The sequence below is a fragment of the Salvia miltiorrhiza genome, chromosome 7 (genome assembly GCF_028751815.1).
Source record: "Salvia miltiorrhiza cultivar Shanhuang (shh) chromosome 7, IMPLAD_Smil_shh, whole genome shotgun sequence".
Classification (NCBI taxonomy): Eukaryota; Viridiplantae; Streptophyta; class Magnoliopsida; order Lamiales; family Lamiaceae; genus Salvia; species Salvia miltiorrhiza.
In genome coordinates this window covers 11,560,171-11,580,986 of record NC_080393.1, presented here as the reverse complement: position 1 = coordinate 11,580,986, position 20,816 = coordinate 11,560,171, and the positions used below count along the sequence as shown (strand labels likewise).

At 32.9% G+C, this 20,816-nt stretch overlaps 1 protein-coding gene and 1 long non-coding RNA gene across 2 annotated transcripts; both read left to right on the top strand.

The window, feature by feature from the left end:
* The first annotated feature begins 8,372 nt into the window (after positions 1-8,372).
* LOC130992609 (UDP-glycosyltransferase 75C1-like) lies at positions 8,373-9,889 on the top strand. Its single transcript, XM_057917314.1, is given in 2 exon segments — positions 8,373-9,368; positions 9,370-9,889. Coding segments are annotated over 2 exon segments (1,371 nt in total). The 5' UTR covers positions 8,373-8,436; the 3' UTR covers positions 9,809-9,889.
* Positions 9,890-13,645: 3,756 nt separating this feature from the next.
* LOC130992704 (uncharacterized) lies at positions 13,646-14,980 on the top strand. Its single transcript, XR_009091350.1, has 2 exons — positions 13,646-14,502; positions 14,695-14,980. It is a non-coding gene; the product is annotated as an uncharacterized LOC130992704 (long non-coding RNA).
* Positions 14,981-20,816: the final 5,836 nt, after the last annotated feature.

Here is a 20,816-nt window from a genome sequence, read left to right as displayed (position 1 = left end):
GAACCCTGTATTTTCTCTCGGAGGTCCTCTTCGCAGTGTAGCGACGACTCTTTGAGATCTCCGCACTTATCTTCTGTGTTGCCTCTGGAGTAAGAAGGTCATCGCTCTCTTCCGCAGACGCAAGTCTGTCATTGAACCACTGCTCCAGAACCATCCTGATTGCCTCCAGCATGGAGCATATAGGAAGGCGTCTGGCCCACAACAAACGGGCATTCAAAGCCTCGGCAACATTAGATGTAAGAAAACTATAACGGGTCACCGGACTTTGTGATCGTGCCCACTTCTCAGGGCCTACGCGCATCAACTTCCCGTACGCCGCCGGCTTCAATTGAGCCATATCCGACATTGCACGTGAAAATTCTGAGTCCGTGTAGGCGTATGCAGCCTGGCGGAAAAGCTCAACAACAGCTTGCCCGTAGCCCTTAATTTTGTTCTGCAAGTTGTAGTAGCAAAGACCGTGAGTAGCATTTGGTAACTCGCTCTTCACAGCATTAGCAATGGAGACATGCGCATCAGAGACAACTAGTAAGTTGTCGGGCTGACCAAAAGTTTGTCTCACATTTGAGAGGAACCACTTCCATGACTCATCATTCTCGATCGGCCCGACACCAAATGCCAACGGAAAAACTTGCTCGTTTGCGTCTTTTGTCACGGCGACGAACAAAATACCATTGTTCTTCCCCTTCAAGTGTGTGTCGTCGACCACAATCACTGGTCGAAGCGAAAAGAAGAAAGGTGTGATGGAAGCCGCAAGAGCAAGAAACAGATGTTTGAACCGGTTGTTTTCGTCTACTTCCAAATCCATCACGGTGCCTGGATTCGCTTGACTTAAGCCATACAAATATTTGGGCAGAAGAAGGAACGAATCATCAATTCGACCGTATATTTTCTCTAAGCTGAGATTTCTTGCACGCAGCGCGACATCATATTTGATTCTGACGCCAAATTCACGTAACAACTCCGCCATAATAGATTTCGGCTTAATGACCTCTCCGTCATTGCGTATTCTTTTTTCCACATAAGCTGCAACCACATTCGAATGTGTCTTTATTCGTTTCAAAATGCCCAATTCCCCTTGGCAAGAGTGCTCTTTAAACTTATGCACTCCCCACATCCCTCCGCCGTGACAAGATGCACGTACATCGAACTTGCACTTATCACAGTGCTTGCACTTGTAATAGAGGCATCCCTGATCTGAGCGTACAACTTTTGCCTCAGCCCCTTGCTTCATATTCTAGAAGCCAACAGCAAGGACCAATTCTTCTTTACTGTTGTAAAAAACGTTCTTCCCCAAATCAGCAACTCTGGACAGCTCACTCTCGCGAGCAACGAGCGAAGTCGTGGCGTCCACTGGAATCAACGGAACTATCCAATTAGATAGATCACCGGTCGAGTCCGTCGTATTTCCGTGACGGGTTCTACTTTGTCGGATCCAACCTGCTCGCTCGGTCGCCGTGAACTCTATCAGATCATCGTCTAATAAATCCTCAGAGGCGGCAGAATCTGTGCCCGACTCGTTCGTTGGATCGTATTCTTCGTCTTCTTCATCAGAATCGTCATCAGGTTCTTCGGCTTCGTCTTCAGGTTGTACGGCTTTATCCGTCCGCACCTGGTTGAATCTCCCGCATATTTCATTCAGATTCCATGCGGATTCGTCCAACGGTTGCCCATCCCATGAAAAGTACTGTGTTGGAGGCGCGCTCTCGCGAGCATGATACGACGTCTCATACTGACTAGATTGTGCTTCATCATCTCCGTATCCCGAAGCCTGGGCAAAATCAAAAGTAGGGATGTACGTTTCTTCGACCGGGTCGTTGTTGTGCTCAACGTACACCATGGGATATTCAACAGTTTCCAACAAGCCTTGCACATCATCGTCGTCACTTATTACGCATTTCGTCTCCCTTCCAAATCGATTGGTCGCCAAATAATACAATTGATAGTTCGGGCTCAACGAATGCGTTGTCATTACATTGTTGATGCTGTATATCAGGCTCGCAACTGTTTCATTTAAGAGGGGAAGGACCTCCGTAGCCCCGCCAACATAGTATATACCATCGACGACTCCGTTGTATCTCACATATATGTATCTCACGAATTCCATCTATAAAACCACATAAAATATAGTATTAAAATACGCTTAAAAAGTTCAAAACATCACAATAAGCTCGAAAAATGAAGTATCCGCCAGAATATTGTTATCCATCACCAGTAGCCGCTGACCTTGTGGGGTCGGCGGCTATTGTCGGCGGCTAATGAAATTCTAGCGGATACTTCATTTTTTTTGTTCAAAACATTCAATTATATTAGAAACAGGTTTAATATTTCCCTAACATGCTTTTAAATTTCAGATAATAAAGAAATTCATTAAAATAACGTAAAACATGCTCTCAACGTTAAAAACAACATACGATTAAACATGCAAACTATAATTTATACAAACAATACAGGAGAATCACCTTTTCGGGCTGAAATTCAACACAAATTGCCTGCTCTCGCACAAAACCACTCAAATCTTTAGGGTATGCCTGAATTTATGAAATTCAAGGTGAGTATTTCAATTTGTGTTTTGGTCATTCACAAATGCAGCCTTATAAGGACTAAACTTGATTCCTTACAAAAAGTTCACGTGAAGTGTAGTGTTCATTCAATACGGCTTCAATCTATTATTGCATGTCACCTCACACATGCATAAAATTAGCATTAATGCCCCACTACAACCAAAATTTTTGCAGAGTCACCTTCTCAGTATGTACTTTTAATTTTTTACTAAAAAATTAACAAAAAAAAAAACAACAAATACAAAAGAGGAATGCGTATGTTATATTTAAACATTCATAACAAGCTGAAAAATTAAAAATTATACATATTTTGACATAAAATAATATTTTCTGCCTCACAGACCCAGTATCCGCCAGAAAATCGTACAAAGGACCCAGTAGCCGCCATATCTTTTTTGTTAGCGGCTACTGATAAAGAAAATAATTTTATGGCGGATACTTTACTTTTTGGCTATAGAATATTATTTCATTTCCGAATATATGAATTTCCAAATAATTGGTATATAATTTCTTATTATTTTATGTGCAAGTCTATTATTTTATGTGCAGTCAAATCATGCATAAAGTGAGTGTTATTACCCCCACTATAATCCAAATTTTGGCAGATTCACTATCTCTTATATTTCCCATCCATGTGTACTTCTTGTACTGTAAATATTTCACTATCTCTCATATTTCCCCTTGTAAAATTAAATAAAAATATAAAAATAACGGTGCATATGTAACAATAAAAATTCACGAAGGATAAAAATTCACAATCATGTTAATTATGAACAATTTTTTTTTTGAAGCGAATAACACAAGTACCCGCCAGTAATTAGTAGCCGCCGGTCACAAACTTCAGCTGCTACTGCGGCCGGCTACGAATTACTGGCGGATACGTGGTTCACTGGTTTCAAAAAAAAATTTTGCTTAAGAATTGACATATTCGTGATTTTTTTGGCCTTCGTATTAATGTTTGTAACACACAAACGTCCCCTAATTTATTCAAAATTTGCAAATCTATTTAATCTTATAATGCATGAAAGTGACGTGAGTTGACATTTTCTCACATTTTGTACCAATTTTAACTGTTTTCTTACACAACTCTTACACAATTTACATCATCATCAACTTTTACACAAAAAACCAAGCAACCCATCACCATCAAACTTGCTTTTCGGTCTTTGACTTTGAAAGTGGGTAGTTTTGCAAGACATTTTATCAATGTGGGTAGATTCCCCTATTAACACAATAAACAAATACATTTGAAAGGTGCTAATGATGATATTTAAAATTTATGGCCAACTTTTTTTTTTGGCAGAATTCATCCTAGACCATCTTGAGCAATACCTCCTCATTTTAACGTTTTTGCTGACATCGTCTTAAACACATCATCATATTCCTCTCATTTTACCCCCAACAATACCTCATCAAATTCAAGATTTTTGCTGACATCATTATGGACCCACTTTTAACTCATTCAATATTTATTAAAAATTTAATGAAATTTCACATTTATTCTCTTAATTTAATAAAATTAATTTAACATTTATTTTTAATTAATATAAAATTTAATAAATTATTCTATAAAATACTCCCTTCGTTCCATTAATCTTGTCTTGTTTTTCTTTTTTGGGTTGTCCCATTGATCTTCTCTTGTTTCTATTTTGGTATTATTTTACACTACAAATAATATGGTCACACACCTTTACACACTAATCAACTCTCTTTAATAATCGTGTCCAAAAGAAGTTGAACAAGCTTAATGGGACACAGAAAGTATTAAATAATAAAATTAAACGATGGGATTGAAATTGATTTACATGTCCATCGAACCGTGGAATCAAAGAAAACTTATATTTTGGCTAAAAACAAATTACAAAGTGCATAAATAGTATTTATTTTTTGAAAATGCCAAAGTTATGAAAAAAAATGGAAACAAATTATATGATATCTCCAATAAAACTCCAAAATATTTTATAAAACTTACAAAAAATTATTGCAGTTGGGAGAATGAAAAAAAATGAAAACAAATTAAAATAATAAATTAACAAAAGAAAAAACAAAATAGAAAGTAGATAAGCAATAAAAAATTGAAATTAACACACTTTTCAATCACAAATCTTGTATTGGAAATGCTCATAATAGTTTAGTGTGAAGATGCATCTCCTTTTCAATCTTGTATTGGAAATGCTCAAAAAGTAACCTAATCAAACATGAAGCCAAGCTAATAAACGCACACTGATTCTATTAGCAAGCGCAACAAACAACATGCAAAATCCAACCAGCAGCTTCAATTAATTGCCAGTTGCAAAAACGATTTCAACATCAATACATGTTGCTTTTGTTACTCAACGCAGCGCGCACACACAAAGATATGAAGTAGATTGTGAGGGAGAGAAGATAGTGGCCAATTTTTTTATTTTTTTTGTTAGGGGAATTTTGTACTTTTGCAAAAGAAGTGGTTAATTTTTAAAAAATTTAATTGATAGGCTTATTTTTAAATTTTCTATATAGGAAAATGGTCAATTTCATATATTACCTCTTTTTTTATTTCTAATTTATAAATTTTTAATAATTATTATTCATTTAAACACATATATAATTATAATCAATTTTTTTCTATAATCAACATAATTTGTAACTATAATAAATGCCCATTAAAAGTATTTATATCGCACGTGTTTATATTCTATGTTTGATATGATGTTACAATACTAATATACTATGTTCTCTATATATAATCACTGAAACTACTATACGTTGTTTGTTCAATGAATATTAATATTGAGTTGACTATTTCTTTACATTAAAATAAACTTTCTTAGTTGCCATTCTTAAAATGCAATTTAATTATAGTTGTAATGTTTAGTTTGGTTTGAATCTCAATAACAAATTTATAGAAATAGAGAAAACCAAGCAAGTAGTATAGTTGGATATGTGAATCTGAAAATGCATTGAATATGTAAAGAGATCAATAGAGAACTTTTACTTTTAGCTAGTGAATAATGAATGACTTTGTGATCCTCAAATTTGTACATGAAAATTCTTATTTATAGGTGATAAATAAACCTAGTACTAAGGTTCATTTATTAGGCAACTCGGATCAAGCCTAATTAAATCATTTTATGTCTTTCAGGGTTGACAGGGCTTGATGGATCTTGTTTTTGTGCTATTTTTATGTTGTGTTTAGATTTAAATCGAGTTGTTTTGTGTTGTGCCAATATTCATGATTGGCGAGGGCTGAAAGCCAAGTTTGACGTTTAATTGGGTTAATCAAGTTTGGCAAAGTTTAACGCTAAGGTTGTGGCGATGCCGACTTAATCTTATATGATCTGTTAATATTGTTTATCAAATAGTTTATAATTTTTACATATTTATAATTTAAGGTCTAAACAAATTTTTGTGATAGGAAGGATATAAGCATAGTTTTGTTTTATTCTTAATGTGCTTTCAAGGTTCTTTAGATTTTTTCTTTTATTATTTTATAAAATCGTAAATTAATTAATTGTTTTATTCTTAATGTTGAATATAAGTTTATGCATGCATTTTAGCATATTATTGAACACATGCATGTATGATGTTTAACAAAAGATTTTGTAAGTCATTTTGTTGGAACTAAAATAAAATTCTATTTTCTTTCTCCGAGCGTGAATCATATCTTATACTTCTAAATTCAAAATTGTTATCAACTTAGTAAGAAATAACGAGTTGTATTACACGCCCTCTGTCCCATTGCTATCGTCTTCCCATTTCTATGCCCCCACCCCCTTCATCCTAGGGATGAGATCCAGTGTCCCACAATTTTATGTGTGTCACTGTGTACCATTTTTATATCTATTATTTTAAAAATATTTTTTGTAAAAATAAAATTTATTATGATACTATGAATTATATTTAATTTTTATTTTAAAAAATTAAATTTTTTAAAAAGTATATACCATGACTTTGAATTTATCAACCTATTATTAACTAATAAAAGTGAAATTAAATGATAAAAAATAATTATATACCCTAGATGGATGGAATAAACCCTAGTTAATAATCACAAAATTAAACTAAAGCATATAAAGTTGAAATTGAAGAAAAAATATATAAGAAAATAAATAGAATTGAAAGTGGGACACAAAGTGTGACATAAAGTGTGGTACACTGAATCTCATTCCTCATCCTAGATACTCAGATAACTCTCTTCATCCCATAGGTGCCCATTTATTAAGAAAAAATATTATAACTAAATTAATCTCATTTAATAATATTCTATTTTCAATGACTTTCACTATTTAATTTAAAAAGTAAAAATAACGGAAATGATAACGGGCATTAATGAAATAAATAAGAACATACATTTGACAAGAAAATTCAAAACATCAATTAAATTGTGAAAAAACAAAATTCATCAATCGACATATATAAAAATTGATGGGAGGGAGAATCATCAATAATGAAAAGTAAAAATACTAAAAGTATATATATATATATATATATATATATATATATATATATAGGGGCGCGCTCCAGTGAGACCCCCTATTTTTCGTGTAACATGAGTACAATGAATAAGACATATAATACTAATGAACAAAACGTATATCTAATGAACAAGATGTATATACTGATGAAAAATAAAATTTAAAAAATTCGTAATGAACAAGACATATATACTGATGAACATGGCCGTATATACTGATGAACAATGCAGTATATACTGATGAATAACAAAATTTAAAATATTTTGCTCCCTCCAGGATTCGAACCCTGCGAAAAAAAATCACCCTCCAGATACAATATCAGCCATAGGATTGACAAAATAAACGCACCAGATCGTGCCCTAAATCTCACTAAAATTAGGGGGTCTCATTGGAGCGGCCCCCTATATATATATATATATATATATATATATATATATATATATATATATATGAAAAGTAACTAACTCGAAATTAGAAACGCTTAATTAGAGTTTATGGGGATGGTTGGTTACTCGAGATTAAATTATTCTAAAATTACTTAAAATTAAATTGATTTGAAATTAATTTGTTATAGGAGTAAGTCAAAATTCATAATTCATGATTAATCTTACGTTGACATAGTCTCTGAGATAAATATCGAGTTGTATCTATTGAATCGAACAAAATATTACTCCCTCCGTCCACGAAATGAGTACCCATATTTCCTTTTTCGTCCGTCCACGAAATGAGTACCCATTTCCCTTTTTGGCAAGTGTACCCCACACATCTCTTTAATTAATACACTCAAAAAGTGGGACCCTTAAACTATTCACACTACACTCCATACATTTCTTAAAACCCGTGCCGTCCACAAATGGGTACTCATTTCGTGGACGGAGGGAGTATAAGATTAATCCTATCTAATCCTACATGCTACATGTGGAGCACCTTATATTAAGTGAATGTGCTTAGATAGGCCCTGGTACGTGCAACGTCAGCAACCACCGCAATGTCACGCATGACTGCACCACAAACATCATCTCTAAACTCTAATTTTGTTGTTGTTTGATGTTGGAACTATGAAACCCACGTACATGTGATGTTGTATGCAGAAACTGCAAAGCCTTGGTTTCATCTCAACCTCATATATAATCCAACCAGGATAAGGAAAATTCATCTTTGGTACTGTATTTTCAGTCGTCGTCAGCTCAAACGTCACACACTCATGCCTCCACTAATCACCAACCACACACCAAGACTTATCTCTCTATACATATACACATATATATCACTTGGATCATAACCTGAATAAACATCCCAATTAACCTCGCTCGCTGCACTCACAACTCACAAGCACTACTCTCACTAGAATTCATCGTCCCTTTTGTGCATATATATATATATATATATATACTCAAACGCACAAAAATCCCGGTTGACGAATGGAACAGCGCCACGTGCTCCTAGTAACCTTCCCGGCCCAAGGCCACATCAACCCTGCCCTTCAGTTCGCGAAGAAGCTGATGAGCATGGGCATCCACGTCACATTCGCCACCTGCACATCCGCACGCCGCCGCATGGCCAAGTCCACCACCACCAACCTAACCAAGGGCCTCACCTTCGTCGAATTTTCCGACGGATTCGACGACGGATTCAACATGGGCGACGACGTCACTAAGTTAATGACCGAGATACGAAGCCACGGCTCCAAGGCCTTGAAAGACGCCATCCGCACCGCCGCCGACCAGAGCCGCCCCATCACAACCCTAATCTACACCCTCCTCCTCCCCTGGGCGTCCGAGGTGGCGCGTGACCTCCACATTCCCAGCGCGCTTCTCTGGATCCAACCGGCCACCGTTTTGAGCATATACTACCACTACTTCAACGGTTTTGCAGACGAAATCACCGCAAACTCCGATGATCCCTCGTGGAGAATTCAGATCCCCGGAGCTCCGCTGCTCTCCAAGAGCGACCTCCCTTCCTTCATGCTTCCGTCAAGCTCGGACGCGCATGCCTTAATGCTCCCCACGTTTAAAGAGCAGCTCGAAGCGCTGGATGCAGAGACGAAGCCGAGAGTGCTCGTCAACACTTTCGACGCGTTGGAGGCGGAAGCGCTGGGCGCCATCCCCGGATACGAGATGATCGGAGTTGGCCCGTTGATTCCCTCCGCTTTCATCGACGGCAAGGATCCGTCCGATAAGTCGTTCGGCGCCGACCTCTTCGAGAAATCCGACGACTGCATCGAGTGGCTGAACTCGAAGCCCCAATCGTCGGTGGTTTACGTGTCGTTTGGCAGTCTGTTGAAGCTCCCGAAGGTGCAGATGGAGGAGATCGCCAAGGGCCTGCTCGACGCCGGTAGGCCGTTCCTGTGGGTGGTTCGAGGAGTTGAGGTGGTTGAAGGATTTGGGGGAGATGGGGAAGATTGTGGCGTGGTGCTCCCAGCTCGAGGTCCTGACGCACCCGTCGCTGGGATGCTTCGTGACGCACTGCGGATGGAACTCGAGTCTGGAGAGCTTGTCGTGTGGGGTGGGCGTGGTGGCGTTCCCCCATTGGACGGATCAGGGGACCAATGCGAAGTTGATTGAGGATGTGTGGAGGATAGGAGTAAGAGTGAAACCGAAGGAGGATGGGGTCGTGGAGAGTGGGGAGATAAGGAGGTGTGTCGAGGAAGTGATGGATGGGGGTCAGAAGAGCATTCAATTCAGAGACAACGCCAACAAATGGAAGGGACTCGCCAGAGAAGCTGCGGCGGAAAATGGATCTTCTACGCACAATTTGACGGCTTTTTTTCATCAACTTGGACTTGATCGTTAATTGGGATCTATGTATTTCGCTTTCTATGATGTCAATCCAATTACCCTATTTTATGAAAGACTACTCATGCTATTTGGCATTGATATGGAGTAATTATTTTTATATTTTTGCATTTATTTATTTTATTAGTATTTTTTTAAAAGAAATAAAAAATAGTCATAATGGGTAAAAAAAAAAAAACTAATAACTAAATTGTATTTTTATTTTAAATGTAACAAATTAAATACATGAATTTTATATAAAAAAATCCATATTATATGGTTAAAATCTGGCCAAATGAATTTTTCCCTTTATTAAAATATATAGACACTCGTTTCGATAGACAATCTTATTGACTTTATATTATCAAAATACAGACTACATTGATTCTTCTATCTAATCTTCACGCTGACCGATCTTCTTGTAAAAATATGAAGGATTTACGGCTGAGTCTGAGTGTGAGTGGTAGTAATAGAAGAATTTGACGTTAATGTACCATAATTGACTCACTTTTATCTTTCACTTTCAATTTTGTTTTTATTTCCTTCCATCATAGGATCATCGTAGGATTCTTTAATTTTAATTTTATTAGTTAATTATTAATCATGATTTATTCCATCAAATTAAAGTATATAATTATCATTTAATTTTATTTTTATTAGTTATTGTATCCATGAATAATTGACATGTGACAATACTAAAATCTTGAAATTTAAAATTTATATAAGCTAATATATACACCCTATGTTGGACAAACCCCTAAATTTGTCAAATGTCTTGTATTTAAGTATATAACAAAATATATATGTCACACAAAAGGAGCAATAGAGAATCTTAAATGCATGAGGCCATAAAAAAAAGGGTTAATTACGCCATAAAACTTTGGGCAAATTTCTAAACTTGCAATGAACTTTCAAGAATCACCAAATTGAGTGCTGACATGGCACCTTTTATGTGATCTGAAATGTGACATGGTGTGACGCCCGAGGACGAAGTGCGGAGTGATCGCCGGTGCAAAGAGGCACGGACAAGGAGCGGCTCCGATTAAGACTTCCAAGCGGAGGGGCACATGGATGAACCAGAACACACCCGAACGAGAGAGATTATGAGAATATGCAGGTATGGAACTGCATATTCGAGGAGAGCTTAAATGATTTGATAAGTGCTACTCATATAACCAAGATACATCTTTTTTTCTAGTGCCCACATGGAAGAAACTCCAAGGTTAAGCGTGTTTGGCTTGGAGCAATTTCAGGATGGATGACCCCCTGGGAAGTTTCTCGGGGAGCGTGCGAGTGAGGACAAAACACGCTAAAAGACTTGTGTTGGTCTGTGGGGACAGTCGTCAAGTCTGGAGCCGGGCTGTTACACATGGCGTCGCCGGCGGTGAACCAAAATGACATCGTTTGGTTGGGGGTAAAACGACGTCGTTTGAGCCCCAACCATCAAGGAATTTTTTATTTAAAAAAAAAAGTTCATGGCAAGTTTGGAAATTTGCCCAAAGTTCATGATTTTTGGCGTAATTAACCCTAGAAAAAAAAAACCTTAAAATAAAAGATGAGTCAAATGAAAACATGTGTTCTCTTTAGTTGATAAATTTAGCATGCGAAAAAAAGAAATAACAAAAAATTATTCCTTTAATTAAGTATTTACCTTTATACAATATAAAGTATTATATTTTTTAAACCCTAAACCTTGGAATCTAAATCCTAAACCCTGAACACTAAATCTTGAACCTTAATAGGAATATTTACTTTTAATAAGAATAAGATATACATTTGTGCTAACAAATGTATACTTATATTAATTTCAATATTTACCTTCATTCAATATAAAATATTATATTTTTAAACCCTAAATCCTGAACACTAAACCCTAAACCCTGAACACTAAACCGTGAAAACTAAATCCTAAACCCTGAACACAGAAGTCTGAACCCTAATAGGAATATGTACTTTTAATAAGCATAAGATATACATTTGGTCGCACAAATGTATACTTATGTTTATATAAGTATTTAACTTCATTCAATATGAAATATTACTTTTTCTTACAATAATAATTATTTGATCAAATAATTAAAAGTACAAATTCTCATGAATAAAAGTAACAATTATCGTGAACAAATGCAATAATTTAGAAAAATTACATTTCATGATAACAATAGTTACTTTTTATTACAAGAATAATTACTTGACCAAATAGATAAGAATAAAAGTACTAGCGAATGAAAATAACATTACTTTTTTTCATATCAATAATTACTTTTACTTACAAAAATAATTATATGAGCAAATAACTAAAAGTAAAATATTTTATGACTAAAAATAAACATTATTGTGAAGAAATGTAATAATTTTGAAACATTACATATATTCATATCAATAATTACATTTTTTACGACAATAATTACTTCACTAAATAGTTAATAAAAATTGAAAAAAGAAAAAAATGTACCAAAGAAACAACAAAAATGCACATAAAAAAAGAAATAAATAAAAAGAAGAACAAAGAAAACGCACATAAAAAAATGAACAAGAAAAATAAATAAATAAAAAGAAGAACAAAGAAAGAAAAAGAAAAATAAATAAATAAAAAAAAAGAACAAAGATTCGAACCCTGGTGAAAGAAAGGAGTGAATGACCACACAACCACTGTACCACAATTTCATTTATTGTTAACTAATGAAAATAGCAATTTATATATTGTGTTATCGGGTCGGGTCAGACCCAATCTGACCCAAGAATTTGCGTTTAATCTATTGTTGAACTTGATGGAAATTTGATTTATTAGTGTTGTTGATAGTATTTATGATTATGTATATATATTCAATTATATGTATAATTAAAGCAGTGGCGGTGTGGGAAAAAAAAAAATTAAACCCATTTTTTTTTAATTTTTTATTTCTATTTTACCCTTCCATGTAGTTTATCTTGAAAGACCTCTGCCACGTGTTACGTGCTTAATTGCGCTACATAAATAAAATGTGGTCCAAATTTAAATCTATATATTATATGGAGAAATAGAATGGATATTATCATATCCCAACCATCTAATATAAAACATAATTTTACATGATATTAATGCAATTGTCATTTGTCGAAAATTTGTGGCGCAATTGCCAACCTAGAGTATTTTTACTTCACCTCTTTTATGTGTATCTCATTTTTGGAAATTCTTGTGCATTTCCACATCAGCTAGCATAACAGTTACGTAGTCCAGTTTCGTTTTGATCAGGATCTATAACTTTATTAAATTGTGCCCCTCCAAATACACATATAAATATAACAATAATTGGTTGGGTTAGTAAATGCATGTACCAAAATTTAAAGATATATATCAATTTAAAGCATAATACTATAACACAAATTATAGTATGAGAGTACTCCAATTTGGTTTTCACTTGTGGTATTCGGAGACGGCACGGAAACTTGGGACATGGTTACAAAAACTGCGCAATCGCACGTCTTCAATTAGCTCACTCCAAATTATATTTATGGAAAACAACCTTTGCCTTCCAATAATTTCTTCACACCTGCCGCGGATACGACTAACAAAATCTTTGAGATTTACCTAATTCAATATTCCCGAATAAATTCAATTTTTGTAATTGGCTCAAAATTTTGAAATATAATTAGTTATTATTATACTAAAATAAGTTAATTAGGAGGGAAAAGATAATGCAAGATCACACGAAACCATCTAGGTCCCGTCCAAGGACGCCTAATTATCTATGCAAAACTTCGCCAAATTTCATAGTATTGTGATTAATGATGACAACAAAACAAACCTTCTACTTTCTTAAATTACATTTCCATAACCTATAAATATATGACGGTGATCATCCAGAAATTTCTCGCTTGCGGATTTTTTTTTTCATAAGAAAATTTCACGAAAATGCAGTTATTAATTTATAGTAATATAAGGAGAGTTTTGCTTACAAATTAAATTTAGTTTGCCTATTATATTTTAATTATACTATATTTAATTTAAGGAAAATAATGTAATATGATAAATTATTATTTTGATATCAATTACTAGTATTTCCTTTATTTCTAAATTTAAAATAATTATATAATACTCCCTCCATTTTGGTTTAATAGGCCATATTTTTCTTATTTGAATATCCCAATTTAATTGTCACTTCTCAAAATGAAAGTAAATACATAACAAACAATCTCACTCAACTTTTTATTTATATCAATGATATTTGTGGCCCACGAATATCATGTCTCTTTTCACTTAAAAAATAAGATAGTATTCATTTTATCTCCTATTTTTTTATTTTATTTTTTTAAAAAATTATCTTATTTATTATAAACTATTTATTTCTTAGCATCTGTGCCTAGCTAGATCCAATGGCCTATTAATTAAATTGAGAGGGATGGAGTATATATTACATTTAATATTATAAATTTATGGGAAACTAAACGAACAATTCATATACTCCGATCCCTCTTGGTTAGTAGAGAAAAATGGTGTCGACAAAGTTAAGGTTTTGTATATTATAAATAGGAGGCATCTTATATGTGTATTTTCACGTACGTTTCTATCTCAAATCCTCTGGTGTTCCATTTGATGGAGTTGAATTTACACGCACAGAAGGTTGAAGGAGAAGGTGGCGGTTACTACGCCCAAAACTCCGGCAGTCGGCGCCGGTAGACTTGTTCTGCACCCACATGGCTTCGCTTGCAAGATTGGTTACGTCGTCCAAGGTAACTCTAGATATATATATATAGTTTACACGTTTATTCAACTTATGAAACAAGAGTAAATTAAATTGGAATTTTAAGAATGAGATTACAATTATGTATATATAGTAAAAGATGATAAGAGTAATTAGTAAGATGGTATTCATATGTGAAGATGAAGAAATGAATAATATATATGATGAGTTATGAGTATAGGTAGTTGCAGAGAATTAAGGCAGAAGAGAAGGTGATGATTCCAATTCATGCGACTTCTTCTTCTCCGCCAACTTTATCAGCAACGCAATTATCATTAAGGTCCGAAATTGGTGCGATTCAGATGGTAGGGTTGAAGGGTACGATGAGATTGAGGGATTGGGATTCGAATTCAATATGTATTTGGTTTTTTTATGTTTGTTGCAGGGAACACATCGCCATATAAAGCATTGTCTTCATCACTTTTGGAGGCTGCGTTTAATTAATGTGTCTCTTGAGTTCCTCAACACCTTCAACTCTACACCTTCAATATTTACTTCATTCTGCACGTGTTCAATACCATTAATTATAAAACTTATGGAAATAAAAGATTATTTAGTAACTTTAAATTGCATTATTGGTGTTTGTAGGCGATGGTGGATTTAGGATTTTTAAATTGGGAGTACGAAAAAATAATCTCATAAACATAAACATAATAATACTTAATTTAATATAAAAAAAATACAAATTTAAAATTATTCAAAAACATATTTGCATATCAAATAGGCAAGAATTACTAAGTCATTTTATCAAATAGATTAGATGCATTATATACTACCCTAATTTAAACAAAAGAAATATATATAATACCTTATAATTAGATAAAAGAATCAAATTCTATACGAAAATAGAGGACATGATGAATTTAAAATCAATAAAATATTTTTCTTAAAATTACTTGTTGTGTTGTGTGTTAGGGGCACTGGCACTTTCTCTCTCCTTTGACTCTATCTCGTTAATTTCTCTCAAATTTGATTTGTGTAATTCTTTTTATATTTGTTACCCTATCATAGCAGCTGCCGTTTTAAACTTTAACTAGCACGACCATCCGTGCGATGCACGGTGAAATCAAAATTAAATGATATGTTATTTAAATAAATAAATATAAATATTAAACATAAATAAAATATAATTAAATGATATGTTATTTTCATACACAAACATAAATAAAAGTATTAAAATTTTAACAAAGAGAAACAAAAATAAAATGTATTAAAATTTTAATCACCTATTCGATTTAAATTCATTTTTGTTAATTTTTATATCATATTAAATATTTTTTTTATAAATTATATTTGATAATATTTAGAAAAGAATTAAATTTATAAAAAGAAAAGAGAAAAAAAAAATTGATGGGAGAAGAGAGAAAAATATGAAGGAAGAAAAGTCCTCTTTTATATATGGTATATATAGATGAGTAGTGAATATATAGATAATTCAAAAGTTAGTTTTTTGTACACGATTAATAACTGCACTTGTTGATTATCGTGGGTGTATTGGACGTGGGTTTGGGATATGTATTACAAAAATTTTAATATATTTAGTTTTATTTTTGTTGAATCTATTCACGATTTTGATGGGATACACATTACAAAAATAGTTATAAGCATTATAGATGTAACACAATTTTCAACACATCTCGATAAATGTTAGCATTATAGATGTTGCTGGCATATTAAATTCAGGATTTAGCTAATAAATTGTGAAGATTTCTCGGTAATTGCCACGTTTCTTTAAGCAGTACAACTGTTATTCACGGTAATTCAATTTTAGCGGAAAATAGTTAATAATTAATTTTGGCAAATCTTTTCAGAACTCTCAACCATGTTTTTAGCAATACAGTTGCTACAACTGCAATTCGATTTTAGCGGGATATTTTTGGTTTAAGCGGGAATAAGTTACCGTTAAATTGGTCTTTTATATATTATAGTATAGATTAAGGGGCCGAATCCCAAACATATATTCATACAACAAGCTTAAGGCACTACTGGGTTGGGGCGTGGGGATATAATATTACTACTTAAAAGAAGAAAAATTTTAGGGGTACGGTGGTACCCCACCGCCCCACGTAGATCCACCACTGTTTGTAGGTTACGTGTGATTTAGAGATTTCAATTCAGATAGAAATTTATGAATTGACCCAATTAATTAGATCGAATCAAAGAAAAAGATAAAATCGAACATTTTTAGCTCGGAGAAAAAAAATTAAGCCTAATTAATCTGAGCCAAAATTTGAATGAATTGTGTAGCAACTCGTTTTTTAGAATAATAATCTTAAGATATTAGTAAGATCATTAAGCTGACTCCACTAACTCGTATTAAAATGATAAGAATTTAATTTGTACATATATGTATATATATCCCTCGTAAACTTATTGGGACATATATATGGTTGAAATAAAAATCATCCTTAAATCATAATGTTGTCTAAAATTAAACTAATTATGACTCTTGATTTTTATGGTTGATTAATTGAATTAAGAGGTGATCTTGGGTACACCCGGGTGTACCGTACAACCGGGTTATACTTTCACTAAAATTTTGACCCATACCCTGATTTGAATCCATACCCTGACCCAACCCATATAAATAATACTATTATGGACACGGGTCAAACCGGTTGTACGGTACACCCAGGTGTACCCAAGATTTTGTGTTGAAAGTAATTAGATGGATGGCTAATCAAATATTTATATTTATATATTTAAATTATATCTTTGTGCGTGTGAAATTATCCGCTATTATATATACTCTCTTCCCACAGTCCAAAGAATTGAAGCATTGATCATTTTCAGCCATTGGTTACTTGACCAGACCCCACCATTAATTAGGGGTGGCAAAATTAAAGGATTTGATTGCCAAGTTTCATTACTTTTATGCATGCATGTGTCATGCATTTTTTTCAACAATGCATGCATGTGTCATTAATATAATTAGAATTATAATTAAAATTTGAGGCTTCTATTGAAATTAATAAATTAATGAACGAATTTGCAATATCAATAATCTATTCATATATCTCATCATATACTAAATAGCTACCATGCAAATGTTTTCTAAAATAACCTCTTAACGAAGTTATAATCGTTTTACAATCTTTAATATATTTAACATCGAATTTTGACGTCATATTACTATATAGCACAGAGTGTGAGCATGCAATGTGACAGGTATATATATGTATACAAAGATAAATATGGTGTGCCTAATAAAATAATTAATTATTGTTTTATTAGATGACATGCACGTTAATGTTGTTTTGGAATAAAATTGGGAAGACAAAAGACGTAAAATGGTTTCAAGCTATTTTTCCAAAGATTCCGTTCAAACCAAAATTAATTAGTATTTTATGCAAATAAAATAAAATGCGATGATTGTAGCCCGACTATGTATGATGTGCATTTATTGATGAATAATGGCGGCCTCTTCATTCTCTTCATGTGGGATTCAATGGATCCTCAGTTATTGATTTTCAATATCTACATCCATCATCTTTCCTTCATTTCTATTTCTATGGTTAATCGAGTTGAGTCGATATTTTATTAAAATGATCAATTTTTTGCATATGAAAGATCTTTGATTTGAGATTGCAGGATCTTAATACATAATTTAATCTTGAATTTTATCAAATTTTAAAACTAAATAAAGATATAAAATAAATAAATGTCTTTTCTTAATTTGTTTGTAAAATTCGCGTTGCCTACACATTCCTTAAATGTTCTTTTTTTTTGCTTCGTTTATATTAGATGTTGATAAAATCACGATTGCTATTTATTTTTATATCAATATAAACTCCTAACTGGAGAACAACACGTCATTTTATAGTTTTAGCTTCGTAAGATTTTTTTTTTTTTTTTTTTTTCTGAAGCAAGCTTCGTATGAAGATTTATTAAATGTCCGAAATTTGAAGAATGATTTTTAGAAGAATCAATTATGCACAATATGTATAATGTAGACGCGTATCTTGAAAAAGAAAACAAGAAAAGAAAAGTTAATGAAAATGTTCATTTAAATTTAAATTTTATAAGTATTTTCGTAAAATAGAAACATGCATCTGACAAACTCCCGCATTTCTAAATTCTAATCATCGATGTGCTGCGGGCCTGCAGCTGCTGCCGAATGCATGTCTAGAATAGAAATCCCACAAACAATCAGAGGGTGTTAGGCTAAGCTTATAAGCTCCTTCAAAGTGTTTAGTAAAATAAGTTCCTAAATAGTTTATAAGCTCTAAAAATAAGCTCTAAAAGCTTATAAGCTACCCAAAAAATAAGTTCCTCTACCCCAACTTATTTTTTTATAATCTCACATACAACAATCATTTTACAAATATTTTTCAACTATAATTTATTATTTTCATCATATATCATTCAAGTTTATTTTTCTTCGATTTTCTCTCTATAAAAAAATATTTTCTCTCTTTAGCAAAAAAATTCTCTCTATAGCTTATAAGCTTAATTATCCAAATACTTTGATAACTTATAAACTCTTAAAAATTACATCTTATAAGCTCTAAGAGCTTATAAGCTCTTTTAAATAAACTTAGCCAATCACCCTCTTAATCTATCCATATATGTACTATGTACTATACATAGCATAATGTTTTTATAAATTAAACCAGATTGGTCCAATTCAATTTCATCCGGTTCAATTATTAATTAATTAATTAATCCCACGACTGATTTATCCTTCACTTAAATTGGCAACGATTATATGATATGATGCATTTTTCCCCTTTTTAAATAAATTAGCATTTACATTTTGTGCAATGTACCAGAAAATCTTTTATATTTCTATGTTTATATAAAATTGATATTAATTCAGTTATCATATTTATAAATATAATAAAAACAATAATTTTAAATGAATATATTTAAATTCAATATTAAAAAAAATAAAAAGAATTCACAATAATAAAAATTGATATTATGAAAAGGAAAAAGAAGTTAAAAATGAAAAAAATAATTAAAAATAAATTTATTCAAAAAAAGGTGAGACGAGAGAATTTTTTAAAATTTTAATCTTTAAATAAATATAACTTTTACATATAGGGCACGTTTGATGGCATGTATTATGGGATATAAATTATATTTCTCGCCCAAAATGCATGTTTGATGGGCTTCATGAATAATAGTCAAGGCCCGCCTCAAATGAGTAAGCCCGCTTCAATTTCACTATTCCTCAAGCATAATTCATCAGCCGCATACCCCAAAATTAGTTATACCTTGTGGAACAGTGATTTAGACTAATTCTTTTGTTCACGAATTTACCCCTAGATCCACTTCAAAAATAATGGTAGATTTTTTACCTTACCTTGATAATTTCAATTCCAATTAATAAAATAAAATGTATACAATTTCAGTAAATTTCATTCTCCAATTAATAATTTTATAAAAAGATATATATTAGTAAAGTTCTTGTATATTTATTTTTAAAGAGAATCGATAATGGTTCTCCACATTTTCATCTTTCAGATCCGTCCATTTTGAAGCTTAAAAATTTATTTTTTAAAAGATAGATATATATATACATTTTTTAAGCTAAAGATTTTTAATAAATAAACAAATATAAGTTTCATTTTTTGTGTTATATATGATCTTCGCCTCCGTAATTTTGTACATAATTATGGACACAACATCTTTATTAATTCTCTCAATCTTGCATGGAATAGATGCGTAGTAGTTGGATAAAATTGATTGCTTGACATGATTCTTGATTTGAAGATGCCTTAAATAGATCAATACTTATAAAACCTTTATTAGCCAGATTTGGCCTGCACAATATCTGAAGATTTTCAAGAAATATGTCATTTCAATTATAAATTTACTTCACCCACCAACTGCCAAAGCTTAAATTTTTAGTAATCACCTACATCTTTTACAATTTTGGTCAAGGATAAGACCGAAAAGTGATACATTATAAATGCTAATCTCCTCCTTCAAGTGAAGAACATCTGCATTTCATAAACTCTATGCTTCCTACAAAAAATGAAACCATTTGGTGAGCCTTCGCAAGATTGGTTTCTGTATAATGGGAAATGGAACATTGGTCTTGATTCGTACCTAATCAAGCGGCTCGTGGAGCGAGAAGAGGAGTGTAAGCCGGTGTCTCCTGCTGATTCGCCGCATGCTTATATATGTGCCATGGAGGCACTAAACAAAGAACTCGGCGCCGACGTAACATACAACAACGTTCTCGATCGTGTCAATTTCCTGAGGAAGCGCTATAAGTGCTTCAGGAAGCTTGCATGTCGTGTGGAGACAAAGTGGGATGCCATTAACAATCGCGTAATCGCCTCCTCTCAATTT